The sequence below is a fragment of the Trichomycterus rosablanca genome, chromosome 25 (assembly GCF_030014385.1).
Source record: "Trichomycterus rosablanca isolate fTriRos1 chromosome 25, fTriRos1.hap1, whole genome shotgun sequence".
NCBI lineage: Eukaryota > Metazoa > Chordata > Actinopteri > Siluriformes > Trichomycteridae > Trichomycterus > Trichomycterus rosablanca.
The window spans coordinates 18,345,929-18,360,426 of NC_086012.1; the positions used below are offsets into that span (position 1 = coordinate 18,345,929).

At 43.5% G+C, this 14,498-nt stretch overlaps 1 protein-coding gene across 3 annotated transcripts; it reads left to right on the plus strand.

Annotated features, from left to right (window-relative positions):
• Window positions 1-580: 580 nt before the first annotated feature.
• On the plus strand, window positions 581-14,420 carry cc2d1b (coiled-coil and C2 domain containing 1B). 3 transcript variants are annotated; one of them, XR_010007538.1, is made up of 29 exons: window positions 581-632; window positions 1,590-1,629; window positions 2,391-2,510; window positions 2,652-2,796; window positions 2,982-3,085; window positions 3,352-3,459; window positions 4,004-4,174; window positions 4,719-4,916; window positions 5,022-5,154; window positions 5,271-5,395; window positions 5,481-5,559; window positions 6,094-6,165; window positions 7,254-7,408; window positions 7,650-7,722; window positions 7,804-7,946; window positions 9,311-9,446; window positions 9,709-9,881; window positions 10,151-10,276; window positions 10,367-10,425; window positions 10,565-10,681; window positions 11,501-11,574; window positions 11,913-11,971; window positions 12,054-12,105; window positions 12,646-12,745; window positions 13,068-13,158; window positions 13,265-13,387; window positions 13,541-13,578; window positions 14,063-14,177; window positions 14,295-14,420. XR_010007538.1 is itself a non-coding variant. In XM_062987615.1 (28 exons), the coding sequence occupies exons 3-27, from the start codon at window positions 2,445-2,447 to the stop codon at window positions 13,550-13,552; spliced, it is 2,694 nt and encodes an 897-aa protein (XP_062843685.1). In that variant the 5' UTR covers window positions 582-632; window positions 1,590-1,629; window positions 2,391-2,444; the 3' UTR covers window positions 13,553-13,578; window positions 14,295-14,420. The 3 variants fall into 3 exon arrangements, 2 of the variants coding, with proteins under 2 accessions (XP_062843685.1, XP_062843686.1); XM_062987615.1 differs by lacking the exon at window positions 14,063-14,177 and having other exon boundaries at window positions 582-632; XM_062987616.1 differs by lacking the exons at window positions 6,094-6,165; window positions 14,063-14,177 and having other exon boundaries at window positions 583-632.
• Window positions 14,421-14,498: the final 78 nt, after the last annotated feature.

The following is a 14,498-nucleotide window of genomic DNA, read 5'->3' on the forward strand; positions in this document are numbered from 1 at the left end:
CTCACTGCAGTTTAAATGACTGCGTTCTCTCTTCTGATTGGTGCATTTAAATCTTATTTTGCATGTTACCACGGTAGCCGCACGCAGCCCGGCAATATGATTGGTGGGAACCGTTTTAGGGGCGTGGACAACCAGTAGACGTCTGAACCGACTCTCTCTTTCCTGTTTCGTTTCCACTTCGACTCTCCTCATTTGAGGAAAACGTTATGCGTTACGCTCCTGTAATATTAAATCCATTTACATATGTTTTGATTATTTTATTCTTTAAAATCAATTATTTTGATTTAATTCTATATAAAACAAAGCTTCGCGTTAAAAGGGTGAATCGATTACTGAAGTATCGGTGTCGATTCCATTTCTGATTCCCTTGTACTGTGGAATGAGTCGAATCCTGTACTCGATTCCACAGTCGATTCCGGATTTTAAAACAAAATACAATTACTTGACAGGAAAACAGAGTATTATTAATATTCTAATTAAAAATAATTTATATATATATTGTTTATTTTGGATTAGAATATAAATAGCGGTTATTGAAATAGTAAAAAAAAAAGTATGGAATCAAAGGATTGTTGGAGTCGACTCCGATTCTGTTGTGTTTTAAATACACGCCACAAAATGTAGAATAACAGGTAAACAGCTCAATATTAAAGCTCAAAGTACATTGTTTGATAGTTTGATTTAGATGTTAAAAATATATAATATATATTGAAGTATTCTTTTATATTATATGTTAGTAATTTAAGAGTCGATTTCTATTTCAATTCTGTTATCAAGAATCAATGTTCGATTCAACCGAATCACTGGATGTTTTTGCACTATTCTGTGTAAATGGTTGTAGTGAAAACCACAGGAAATTAGCAGGTTGTAACTATCTGCCTGGTAGGAATAACCATACCACTCTTAAATGTTCTCAGATCATATTTCTTTCTCATTTAAATATTTGGCGTAAACATAAACTGAAGCAGTGCGTCATGGGTCATATAGATAAGTATGGGAGTTGTAGTTTTTAGTCTGTGATTGTACTACAACTATAAAACAACCCAAATTAACAGGGTTTAATTATAAAACACCTCGGATATCGCAGATTTACAGTATACTGTGTATTTTAGTGACCTAACAAACAAAACTACTTTAAAATAGATGTAAATAAATGAAATATAAAGGCGTGAAAAGGAATGGGATTGTTAGCGGTAAGCAGAAGCAGCAGGACTTTTATTTTGAAACAAATGAGTCTGATGTTTGGGTGGATTGTGACAGAAATCTGAACTGAAGTGAGAGCGAAACTTAACATTCATTACCTTTATTTATTTTAATATTTGCGTTTATTTTCACATTAATAATTCGTTGGTTATTACTTATGAACATGTTAATAGTTTGGAAGGTATTTTAGTGTCATTAATACGAGTTAACGGCTGTTTATGAGAAGAGCTTTCCTGCTTCAGTCAGTGTTGAATTTAGTTTAGTTCAAAGAGCTGAAATTGAATATTAATATTATTACATTATATGTACACATCAATATTAATGTTCTTTTCTAATTATACTACATTTAAACGTTAGTGGTTAGATAAAATCCGTATTTTCTGCAGGTTTGTTGGATGCACCTCACTGATCCTGTCAGCATTACAGGTAAACTCTACAATTCAACATAATAATGTAAATACATTATAGCTTTAAATATCTTTACTGTTTGTGGTAATAAATTCAATCATAAATCATATAAATGTTCAGTGTTTAAATGTTCAGTGTTATTTACTCTTAACTACTGTGAGCAATCGATGTGGCTGAAACACATGGATTCAGTAATTACACGCAGTGTCCCAATACTTTTGTCCATATATGAAACCTATTTACATACACTGTGTGTTCAAAAGTATGTGGACATTCCTCCTGATTATCTAACAGACATTGTGAATTGGCATGTTAAAAGCCTTCTCAATACAGCGGAGCCTGTTATAGCTGCAAATGAGAGATGAATCCTATATTAATGCCCATGGTTCTTAACAAGCTTTGAGTGAGGCCTGCTTACCTTTCTAAGTTTTCATTATTTCACCAACCACATATATGCCAAACTATCCACATCCGCTATACCTTCGTACACATGTCCTTTCTTTATGACCTGTGTACTTCCTTACACTCCATGACCAAAAGTATGTGGACGCCCAAGCATTATAACAAAACCATGAGCATAAATATGTAACGTTTGCACCTTTGCTGCTGTACCGTGGCCTGGCTGCTGGGATTCATGTCCATTTAACATTTTGCATAAAGCATATTCAGTACCAGGTGGCATTGCCATGCCGAAACAGGATAATGTAAAAGCATAACCGGTTACATAGAAGCATTAACGGTTGCCTTGCTGACCTGATGCAAATGAGTTCTGTGTTCAGCTCTGTGCTGCTGATTTGCCTGAACTCTGCTGAGCTGCACCGAGTCGATTCAGGATGTTCGGAAAGAAAAACAAACGGGCGCCGCCGCCCAAGGGCCAGGGTGCCACCGCCGCCAAACAGGTGAGTGTTCTGATCTCAGTACTAACTTATTAGTAACTTAGTAAAGCCATACATACTCAAGTCAACCTGCCTCAAAACAACCAGCCTTGAGCCCTTTCTGTGTGAGTGGTGTAACTGTAGGTGTTTCTGCTCCTCCTGCAGATGGGTTTGTTCCTCGACTTCAACCCTGAGGACATGATGGAGGACATGGACCAGAACGTGGATGATCCTGATCTGGAGGCCGAATTTGCTGCCATCGTCGGGAAGAAACCAGCCGCTGATGCTAAAGGGAAGAAAACTGCCAAAGGTAAACACCAGGAGCCAACTGCTTCTGGATGATCTGGGTCACTGTGGGTCCAGTGTCACTCAGAAAAGCTGCACGCTGGGTGGAAATCGACCGAAATAGAGCACACACACACACACACACACAGCAAGTAATTATTTCTTTTTTTGTTGTGATTGTTTAATTGAATGTTAATTGGGATTTTACAGCCCCGTTACCGATGGAGGACATTGCAAAGATGACTGAGGAATGCATGAAGGACGTTGATGATGATGACGATGATGAGAACCTGGAGGATGATGAAGATCTTCTGGTATTTCTTACATTTATTTAGAGGTGTCACTAAACACCTTGGTTGTGTAACAAAGCCCCCTCTATAACAAATCTATAGAGTAGTGTCACAGTGCAGTAAAAACACAACAGTGCAACAGCGACTCCTGCTGTCTGTTAAGGCTCTGGCACGGTGCTTTCAGTGTTGTCGGTCCGACTGCATCCGTGGTGATGGTGTTTTATGGTGTTTTATGGTGTTTTATGGTGTTGTATGTTTATTATAATCAGTGTCTATGTTGCGTTGCCCAGGCTGAGCTCCAGGAAGTGGTAGGTGAGCAGGAAATGGATGATACGGGGGCAGAAACCACTTCCTCGCCTGGCGCCGAAAAAACACGGTTATCTCAACCAGAACCGCAGGTACTTCAACACCTACACTCCACATACTGATCACTACAACCACCAGCGTCACGCAGAACAACCAAATGCATCATGTGTAATTAGGGCTGTGCTTTGTACATATACACTATATGGACAAAAGTACTGTATAGGGATGACCCTTGAACTGGCTGAACTGGAACATCAGCATCAGTGCTCAGCCATACAAATGCTGTCATCTTTTGACTGAATGGGCACAAATTCCCACAGACATACTTACAGCCTAGTGAGAAGTTACATAGAGGTCGCTCTAATTTAATACAGTTTGTTTTTGATAGATACATTATTTATCCCAAAGGAAATAAGACATCCGACAAGCTCACGGTCAGGCGTCCAAATACTTTTGGTCATATTGCATGTTCGACCAGGTCCAGGGTGTCAAAACTTGGGTGCATATATGTGTAGACACTTCTTTAAGATGACTAAAGGCTTGATATCTGAGCCTGAGGAGAGTAAAAGATGCAGCTGATAAATTCCAGAACTCGCGCTGTGTTTCGTTATGGTCCGACTCTTTCTGTTCCTGCAGGTGGCGAAGACACAGATGCAGACGGCAGCGCCCGCGGAAGCCGAAGCGAGCGTAGGTGGTAGTGTCGAGCACACGCTGCAGGAACGAATCGACCTGTACAGAACAGCTATAACTAATGCCACAGCTGCAGGAGAACCTGCCAAAGCTCGGCGATATGACCGAGGACTGAAGGTATGTGTGCTCGCCGGTGTTTATGTGGTCACGCCTGGTCAGGAAAACGTCAGGAATTATATTTACGCTTTATTCTTAGTCTAAAGATGAACCGTATGGTCGTAAGTATGTGGACGTCTGTCCTAATGAAATTCAGAAGGGGGGAGTTTAGCGGCCTGCGGTGCCTAGCGCCCTGGTTCGAAACACATTCGTCAAATCACAAAGCTTCAAGGGCCTCGGTAATGACGATGTTTATGCTCCATGGAGAGTTCAAACTTCCAAATTCAGGTCTTAATGGTGGTATCGGCCTGGCTGGGCACTCAACAGACACACACATTCGTCTGGTGAAGTGAAGGTTGAACAGGGTTCCTTTTTATTCCTGGTGCGACAGTGACCCCTGCTGTCTGATTAACGCACTGCCACTGCTAGTGTAGGAACACTGGGGATGTAACGTTACTTTTTGTACCCGGCTTGAGTGAAGAAGCATCGGCCAGCATAGGGAATCGGACATGACCAAATTGCATGTCCCATTGCAGTCTAAACATGTCTGTTCTCTCCTCTCCAGACGTTACAGAGCATGCTAGCCACCGTCCGTAAAGGAGGGAAGATAAACGAAGCCGAGATCCCGCCGCCGGTGGCGTCCGGTACTCGTACCGAAGCCCCTCGACCCCCGGCGTCCACCGCGGCTGCACCTTCTCCACCGGAGAGCGCTGTGGATGTTTCACCTGTTGCCCAGGAGACCGCTTCTGCCTCCACGCCGCCGGTGATTAACCCCTCATAGCCTGAAAGATAGACGGAAGTGGCGTCTGTTTACGTCTACGTGCACGACCGTAATGACGTGATGTCGTTGTTTATGCTCCGCTCACAGGAAATCGAAATCTCAGAAGTAGGGACCACGCCCACTGAGACGTCGGTCTCCACGGACCCGACCGCCAGCGCCAGCTCACCAGAAGAAGACGGGCACAGCACAGGCTCTCCTCACACAGACGCTTCTTCTGCAGGTCAGTCATGTGACCCGAACCGCTCCTCTGGCTAATTTAATAGACGTTCGGCCGCGCCGGCACATTCCCCACGCCGTGTAGTGAAACGGGTGCTTGTGATTTTACCCAAAAAACAGATAAAGTAAGTGAACCCTCCAGGGAGGCGCTGCTGGAGCGGCAGAAGCAGTACAGGGTCGCCGCTCTGAAAGCAAAACAAGCGGGCGACCTGGAACAAGCCAAACTTCACATGAAGACCAGCAAGGTGAGGTTCTTCTACATGAGCTTGTTCAATAGTTTAGGGAGCGGTGTAACAGAGCAGCTCTGTGCTTCATATTTCTGTGCTTCAGAGTTTGGACGCTGTGATCGAGGCCCTGGAGAGAGGAGAGTCCGTGGATCTGAGGAACCTCCCCGCCGCCCCTTCAGGAGGTACTTCTTATTATTTTATTAACGTTCTGAGTCGTACCGAAATGCTCCATCAGGTTAGAATCACGCTGAGTGCGCCTGGACGTCAGGACGAGCGGTTCTTCTAACTGACCCTGCCCAAAAGACCACTGATCCATGTCCTGCGTATTAACACACGTGATCTTGGATCAGAAATGCCTCCAAAAGACGTTCCAGACCCGTGAAAACCTGCTTCGTGTTGGAGAAGCGACACTGTTGTTGACGGTATCTAGTTCAAGATTTAGAGTCATTTTGGTCAAGAAAAGGTAACTTCGGACCCCTGACCAAGGCCCTCAGCCGTCAATTGCTTGCATTCTAGGTCACTTAGGATGAAATGATCTGCTAGATTCTGTACGCTATTCACATGGCTCTGTCTAACTCGGCCTTATTACATGGGCACCAAGAAGTCATCAGCAGTGCAAGCCCAAGTCCTTTCAACCACAGGAACAGCCGACGCCCACGCTACCGTCCATTCTGTAGCCTAAATCTAATCCCCCTCTGTTTTTCGTCTTCATCCAGCCTCTGCTGCAGTGAAGGCGGCTCCTCCAAAACCAGTAATGAGAGAGTCCCAGTCCACCCCGGAGATGCAGAGTGAGTACCAGACTAACTCCTCCACACCACTGCCAGGTCCTAACACAGTCTGATTTCATACCTCATCACCTCCTACCTCATCACCTCCTACCTCATCACCTCGTACCTCATCACCTCATCACCTCGTACCTCATCACCTCGTACCTCATCACCTCGTACCTCATCACCTCATACCTCATCACCTCCTACCTCATCACCTCATACCTCATCACCTCCTACCTCATCACCTCGTACCTCATCACCTCATCACCTCGTACCTCATCACCTCATCACCTCGTACCTCATCACCTCCTACCTCATCACCTCATACCTCATCACCTCCTACCTCATCACCTCATACCTCATCACCTCATACCTCATCACCTCATACCTCATCACCTCATGTGATGAATGCTGTGGGAAGTGGGCGCATTATTATTTAATAATAATAACAACAAAACAACAATAATAATGAGAATAATGAACTGTAATATTATTACTAATAATTAATAATAATATGAGAATCATAACACAAATCATATTAATAATGAGTAATTAATTATAATGCTAATACTAATAATAATTAATAATAATAATATAAGATTAATTGTAATGTAAATAATAATAATTACAGTATTAATAATAACAAAACTAATAATAATAAATATTAAATAATAATTAGGAGATTAATGAATTATTATACTACTATTACTACTACTAATAATGTTAATAATATTAATATTGAGCATTATAATTGACAAATAATATAATATAAATATATAAATATATATGTATGTATATATATATATAACGAAATATTATTAAAGTAATGTTTAAATAAATATAAAAAATAATATAAATAATATTAATAAATAATAGTGATAATAATTAAATAAATATTAATAATATTACCACTAAAAAAAAATGTATTATAATAATCATGAGGATTATGATAACAATAATTAAGGTTAATAAAAATAATAGTAATGATAATAACAAAAATAGTCATTTTCTTACATTCTTTCATTAATCTCCTACTTGCACCGTATGCATCAAGAAGTCCTTGTGTGTTTTTTCCTCCACTAATGACGTTTTTTTTCATTCTGCAGTTGGTGAAGCTCCAGCAGGTCAGGCTGGTCCAGCTCAACCCAAATCAGTTCTGGAGGCGCTGGAGCAGAGGATGGCTAAATACAGAGAGACCTGCGATCAGGCTAAAGCTAACGGCGACGAGCGCAAAGCTCGCATGTACGACCGCATAGTGAAGGTGAGTAACACTGACATTTAAGTTCTGTGACTCCTATCTGTGCACAAAGTGGATTCAGTGGGCACAAATTCTGATAGACACATTCTAAAATCATCTGAAACACCATTCCTGTTATATTCTTAAGGCTGGACCATCTCTATTAATGCCTACGCACAAGCCCATCTTAGGTGTCCATATACTTTTGAACATGTGTAGAAAACATCAATGCAGTGTAAGATGCTCTCGTTCTCGCCCTCTGTAGCAATACCAGGGTGCCATTCGTGGCCATAAAGCCGGGCGAGCTGGTAATTACGACGAGCTTCCAGTGCCACCAGGTCAGTAATCATCTGAAATCGGACCCACTTGCTTCATTAGAGAGGATATGTTCGGTACCGTTGATCTTTTATGCCCGTCAGGATTTCCTCCGATGCCAGGCCAGGAGGCAGCTAAACCCGAGCAGGGATTGGTGGCGGCACTGGAGGCAGCCGGTAAGCTGGCATCTACTGAGGCGGAGGGTGGAGACGATGAGGATGATGAAGAGGAGAAAGAGACCAAGCAGGTTTGTCTCGACTGAGTATTTTTATTAACAGGATTGTTTTCATGGCGTCTTCATATTTTTGATCACATGACGTGTACACTCGGATTGTACCCCCCCCCCCGGGAACAATAATCGGAGCGTTTGAGCCCCTGAACACCATCCCGCTCTAAATGAGCCACACAGGAGGTCTGTTCCTCTCCCCCAGCGTCTCTCTCACCCGTTTAATTGCGTGTGTGTAAGCGTATTCTGAGCAGCGTGGGGATGCACCCGGCCGTTAGCGTGGAAGCGTCATTAAACAGCCGCACGAGCGACTTCACGCCGTCAGCTCTAGAGATACGCTCTCCGTTTCCAGGCAGAATGGAGGGATGCTAAATCACTACTAGCTCAGCGGTTTGGATACTTTCTGATCAAGAGGAATGTAGGTAGTGATAGAGCTGGGTCAAGCCTCGCTACTACCACGTAGCCACTGTCGGGGCCCCTGAGCAAGGCCCTTAATTCTTGATTGGATTGTATTTAATAAAAGAGAAAAAAAAATTAAAAAAGCTATTTGTAGATGGATGTATGAATGAATGGTTGGTTGGTTGGTTGGTTGGTTGGAGGAACAGATGGGAACAGCTCTAGGTAAGTGAATAGATAGAGTATTAGATGAACTGGTTAGATGGATGAACTGGTTAGATGGATGGATGGATGAATGAATGAAAAAAATGTTGGTTGGATTTATTGATGCTGAGACAGTGGATGGATGAAAAATATGTTGGATGTATGAATGGATGATGGATTTGATCGTTGGATGGATGGATTTCTTGGTTGAATGGACAGATGGATTTGGTGGATGGATAAACATATGGACTCATAAACGATGATTGGATGGATGGATGGATGAATATTTGGATGAATATTTGGTTGGTTGGTTGGATGGATAGATAGTTGGATGGATGAATGGTTTGTTGGATGGATGGATGGATGGATGGATGGATGGATGGATGGATGGATGGATGGATGGATGGATGGATAGATAGATAGATAGATAGATAGATAGATAGATAGATAGATAGATAGATAGATAGATAGTTGGATGGATGGTTTGTTGGATGGATGGATGGATGGATGGATGGATGGATGGATAGATGGATGGATAGATAGATAGATAGTTGGATGGATGGTTTGTTGGATGGATGGATGGATAAATGGATGGATAAATGGATGGATGGATGGATGGATGGTTGGTTAGTTGGATGGATGTATGGGTGGATATTTTTTATAAATACTTGTTTATTATAATATTAGAACTAATGAATGGAATCTTGTTTGGGGGTGTGTGTGGTGTTTGGGGGTGTGTGTGTGTGTGTGTGTGTGTGTGTGTGTGTGTGGTGTTTGGTGTACAGCCCAAAGCTCCTGCAGCAGCAGAGGAAAAGCAGAAGAAGCCGATGTTGGTGGTGCCTCCAACTGTTCAGCCTCCTAACAGAAGTCCCTCACCCTCACCAGAGACATCAGCCAAGAGAGAGAACCAATCAGCAGCAGGTCAGTTTCCAGTCCGGTCATTTCCACTTCCCAGACTTCTATGACTTGGGAATGAATTGGAACACCAACAGAATGACCCAGTGTTAGGAGTTGATGCTGATATGGCTGCAAAGTGGAGTGAAAGGTGTGTGTAGGGGGGAATAATGTTCATGGTTCTGGAACATGATACCAAACAAGCTTATAATCAGGTGTCCACATACTTTTGGATTTGTTTTCTCACTTCCCGCTGAAAATGTTCTTGTGTTTTTTATTCCCGGTTCAGTCTCGGAGCAGGTGGAGATGTTGGAGAACCGGAGGAAGCAGTACATGAAGGCGGCTCTGCAGGCCAAGCAGAAGAACGACCTGGAGCAGGCCAAGATGTTCCTACGTACCGCCAAGAGCTTGGAACCGCTGATCGCCGCCGCACAGAGCGGGAAACACGTCGACAGCGGCAAGGTTAGCAAAAACATTAAGATCTGAGGGGGTGTGTGTGACTGGCCTGGGCTGCACAGGGGAACTGAGTATATCTAAACTGGTTCGGAAAGAGCTACTGCCTGATGGATGAGAAACCTGGGTTCCAATCTAATGAGTGTGGTCACTAGCCAGACCCAAACACCCTAGTGATGCTTTTAAGGTTGCTATGGCAACTAGCGAACCCTTTCTTCTGTTATGCCAGCGTTGGGATGTGAAACACCCTACATGTGACCTGTGGTGCCTCCTTACAGGTCCCGTCTCCTCTTGGCGATGAAGACGAGGGCTTCATCATGGTGCACCATGCCGACGTTCAGATCTCCCAGAAAGCGGAGGAAGTGTACGCCCAGCTCACCGCCATGCTGAAGGAACAGTACGAGGTACCGCCACACCCCGCGTCGTGAGCGTCCGCGCCCGTACAGACGTGGTGTCGTCGTATCGTGACATTCTCCTCTCTCTCTCTCTTTCAGAAGTGTACCACCTACTCCAAACAGTTCAGTCACATGGGCAACGTGGCAGAAACCACCAAGTACGAACACACACACACACACACACACACTCACACGGTCTATTTTTAAAGCGTGTGGTCGGGTGTCCAAATACTTTTGGTCATGTTTGTGTGTACATCAGCGCCCACTCTTCACCTTCTGACCCGTTGTTGTGTTTAGATTCGAGAACATGGCAGAGAGGTGTAAGAAGAGTTTGGAGATCCTCAAGTTGGCACAGAATCGGGGTCTCGAACCTCCAAAGCACCATTTTGAGGAGAAAACCTACCGCACAGCCAGGTACCCAGGTGTAAACCAATACCATCGTGTTCTAGTGTTTATAGATCTGAGACCCTGAGGTACCAGTAAATAAACCCTTACATTCAGGACCTTCGCATTTCACATGATACGCGGTCATACGAACCTGATTCCTGCTGGTGGCGCCACTGAGCGCCGAGCTTGTGAACAATCCGGTATGGACAGTTTATTCACGTGCAGTTCCAGACCTGTTGTTTTGATGATTTTTAGGTTGTTTTGATGATTTTTAGGTTGTTTCTGCTTATTTTAAGAATGTTTTGGTAATTGTCAGGTTGTTTTGGTGATTTTTAAGGATGTTTTGATGATTTTTAGGTTGTTTTGGTGATTTTTCTGTTTGTTTTGATGATTTACAGGTTGTTTTGGAATTTTGTTATTATTTTCAGGTTGTTTTTGGTGATTTTTAAGGTTGTTTCAGTGATTTTTAAGGTTTTTTGGTGATTTTTGAGGATGTTTCGATTATTTTTAGGTTGTTTTGGTGATTTGTTGGGATGTTTTGGTGATTATTCAAGTTTTTTAATGGTTTTCAGGTTGTTTTAGTGAATTTGAGTGTTTTTTCTGTTTGTTTTGATGATTTTTTAGGTTATTTTGGTCATGTCCAGGTTGCTTTGGCGATTTTTAGGATGTTTTAAAATTTTTCAGGTTGTTTTGGTTCTATTGAGGATGTTTTGGTGATTTCTTTTAGGTTCCTATGGTGAGTTTGAGGTTGTTTAGGTGATTTTCCTCCCTTTTCATCTGTGTGTGTGTGTGTGTGTGTACGTGTGTGTGTGTGTGTGTGTACGTGTGTGTGTGTGTGTGTTGCAGGATTTTCCCGGAGCTGAGCAGTACTGTTATGGTGGTAGAGATCATCAGAGGGTTGAACCTTCCTGCTCCTCACGGTACGTCTGATCTCACAGGTTCTACTTAGTGATGAACCAAACATCAGCCAATCACTGATCACGTACATCATGTGGCCAAAAGTACGTGGACGGTATGAGGACAGTATCCAAAAGCCAGGTTTATACAGGATCTACCTGTCCGACACCTTTGGGATGAATTGGAATGTCTGTTGCTAAGGTTCTCTTCAATATCAGCGCCTGATCTCGCAAACGGTCAGGTGTCCACTTACTCTTGACCATATAGTGTGTGTGTTCTGTAGATTCTCCACCTGGATCTGAACGTATTTTATTTTTATCCCCCCTCTATGACCCCCGCCCCGTGCCGTGCTGCCACGAAGGCGTCGCCCCGGCCGACCTCGATGCCTTCGTCAGGCTGGACTTCCCCTACCCCAGCTCGGTGAGTACACATTCACCCAAAATAAAGACCTGATCCGCTTTCCTCCACACGGCCTCACGTGTTCAATCCTCGTCTGTTCCAGGATCAGCCTCAGAAACACAAAACCACGGTGGTCAAGAACACCAACAGTCCAGGTGAGGCCTCCTGAGATCTTTCAGCTCTTTCATCCTGTGTCTTTATTTTTACGGACACTGAGATTGGCAGACGTGGCAAATGAAGAAATTACCAGTGTATGTAAACTTTTGGCCACTCCGGGGGTCACCACCGTTCCTGATGCCCCACCTCCACCTTCACTCCTCTTTCTTAGACATAACCAATCGTGTCTGTGTAGACACCAGACTGGCTGCTGGCACAGCTGAGATTCGAACCCAGATCTCAGTGGTGATGGGCTAGCGTGTTTACCGCTGTGCCAACCGTGTGCCCGTGCTCCTGTTCTTTTTCTGACTGAATAATTGGAACACTTGAACCTTGATTGCATGAGTTCGAGTCCCATCTGTGCTGTCGGCCAGCCGGGTGCCTTAAAGCAGGGTTCCTGGTTGCTGCTGCAGTTATGACCCCTGCTGGCCGGTCGAGGAAATCCCCAGACGTCCATGACGGACGACCCTCAGCGCTCAAAAGTTTACATACGCCGGGATGCTTGTGCTCATCATCGTTTCGGTGTGCGTTGTTGCTAGAGTACAACCAGAGCTTCACCCTGAACATCAACCGCAACCACCGGGGCTTCAGGAGGGTGGTGCAGACCAAGGGTCTCAAACTGGAGGTGTTCCATAAGGGGTGAGGAGCTTCCGTTGTGTGTGTGAGTGTGTAATAGACACTAATGTGTGTGTGTGTGTGTGTGTGTAAGTGTGTAATAGACACGTATGTATGTATGTATGTGTGTGTGTGTGTGTGTGTGTGTAATAGACACTAATGTGTGTGTGTGTGTGTAAGTGTGTAATAGACACTTGTGTGTGTGTGTGTGTGTGTGTAATAGACACGTATGTATGTGTGTGTGTGTGTGTGTGTGTGTGTAAGTGTGTAATAGACACTAATGGGTTGATATTATGGGTTGTGTGTGTAATAGACACTAATGTTTATGGGTTGTGTGTGTGGACAGTGGTTTCCTGAGGAGTGATAAACCAGTTGGGACGGCTCACGTTAAACTGGAGAAACTGGAGAGTGAGAGTGAAGTACGGGAAATCGTGGAGGTGATTCATTAATAATTCACCTCGTTAATCCATTCACAGAGCGAGTGTGTGAGCAGAGTAATGAAATAAACTGGTGTGTGTGTGTGTGTGTGTGTGTGTGTTGTAGGTGATGGACGGCCGGAAGTCCACGGGGGGTCGACTGGAGGTGAAAGTGCGTCTCAGGGAGCCGCTGAGCGGTCAGGACATGCAGACCATCACCGAGCGCTGGCTGGTGCTGGATCAGTCGCAGGTCGGTGCTTCAGGATCTTCAAGTAGTTGTTGCACAGCTTTGAGGTTTCAGATTCGGAATGAAAAAAACACAGGGTTAAAAAAAACAGTATTTTTGATTTTAATTAATGATTAATGATGTATTTAATTAATCAGATCGTTTTTTCTTCTCCAGGTTCTTCATTAACGCTGCATTAGAACCAAACACACACAGTAAGTCTTTTATTTTTATTTTATTTTATTGTAATATCAAAAATTCCCTTTTAATTCCACTTAGACTAAACTGAAGCCTGAAAACAGATTCACACCCACCTTTCTGAAATGAATAAAAACGAAAATAAACGCAATCTGGTCCCACTGTGGTTTACAAGATGTAACGTAAAGCCACACAAGGGGGCGCTCGTGTACAAGTTTGTTTTGTGTTTCTGTGCTGTTAAACGTTTATTTAATTATTATTATTTTCGTCCCTTTTGTTTTTACGAGGATCTTCAAAAAGTTTCCGCACTTTTAAAAACTCTTATTACGAAATTCTAAAACAAACTCCGTCACTTTACTACATCGTCGCCTTCCGATGCATATTTCCAGCGTCGTACCAACTTTTTAATGCCGTCAGCAAAAACTGTTTGGTTGAGCTCGTAGCCGCTGATGCGCCGGTGCTTTCCCATCATCATCACATAAAAATCTTCTTCCCTGAAAGCTTCTTTCAGCATCCAAAAAGTGGAAATCAGATGGAGCTAAATCAGGACTATAAGCGTCTCTCGGACACGCCCGATTCCTCCTCCACCCTCACCGCTTATAACCACAATATACACGTGAGGAAACTTTCTGAAGATCCCTCATAAACCCTGCCTGCAATAAATGATGTAAACATAAATATAAGCTTAATCATTTAAATGATGTATCTTTGATCTTTGATGTTCTCCTCACAGATCTCTGATGTTCAGAGGAACGTGGTGTGGAGGAGACGTGACCACCCCCCCCTCCGGAGACGGATAAACCGCGGTGGTTCAGTTTAGGCAGTAGAATTAAAAATAAAGAAATGTTGTTTGTTCGTATCTATTGAATTTGACGCCGTGGCGTTCAGGACGCACGTCTGCGCTGATACCAAAGCAAGGAGCTACGCACGAGTCCCG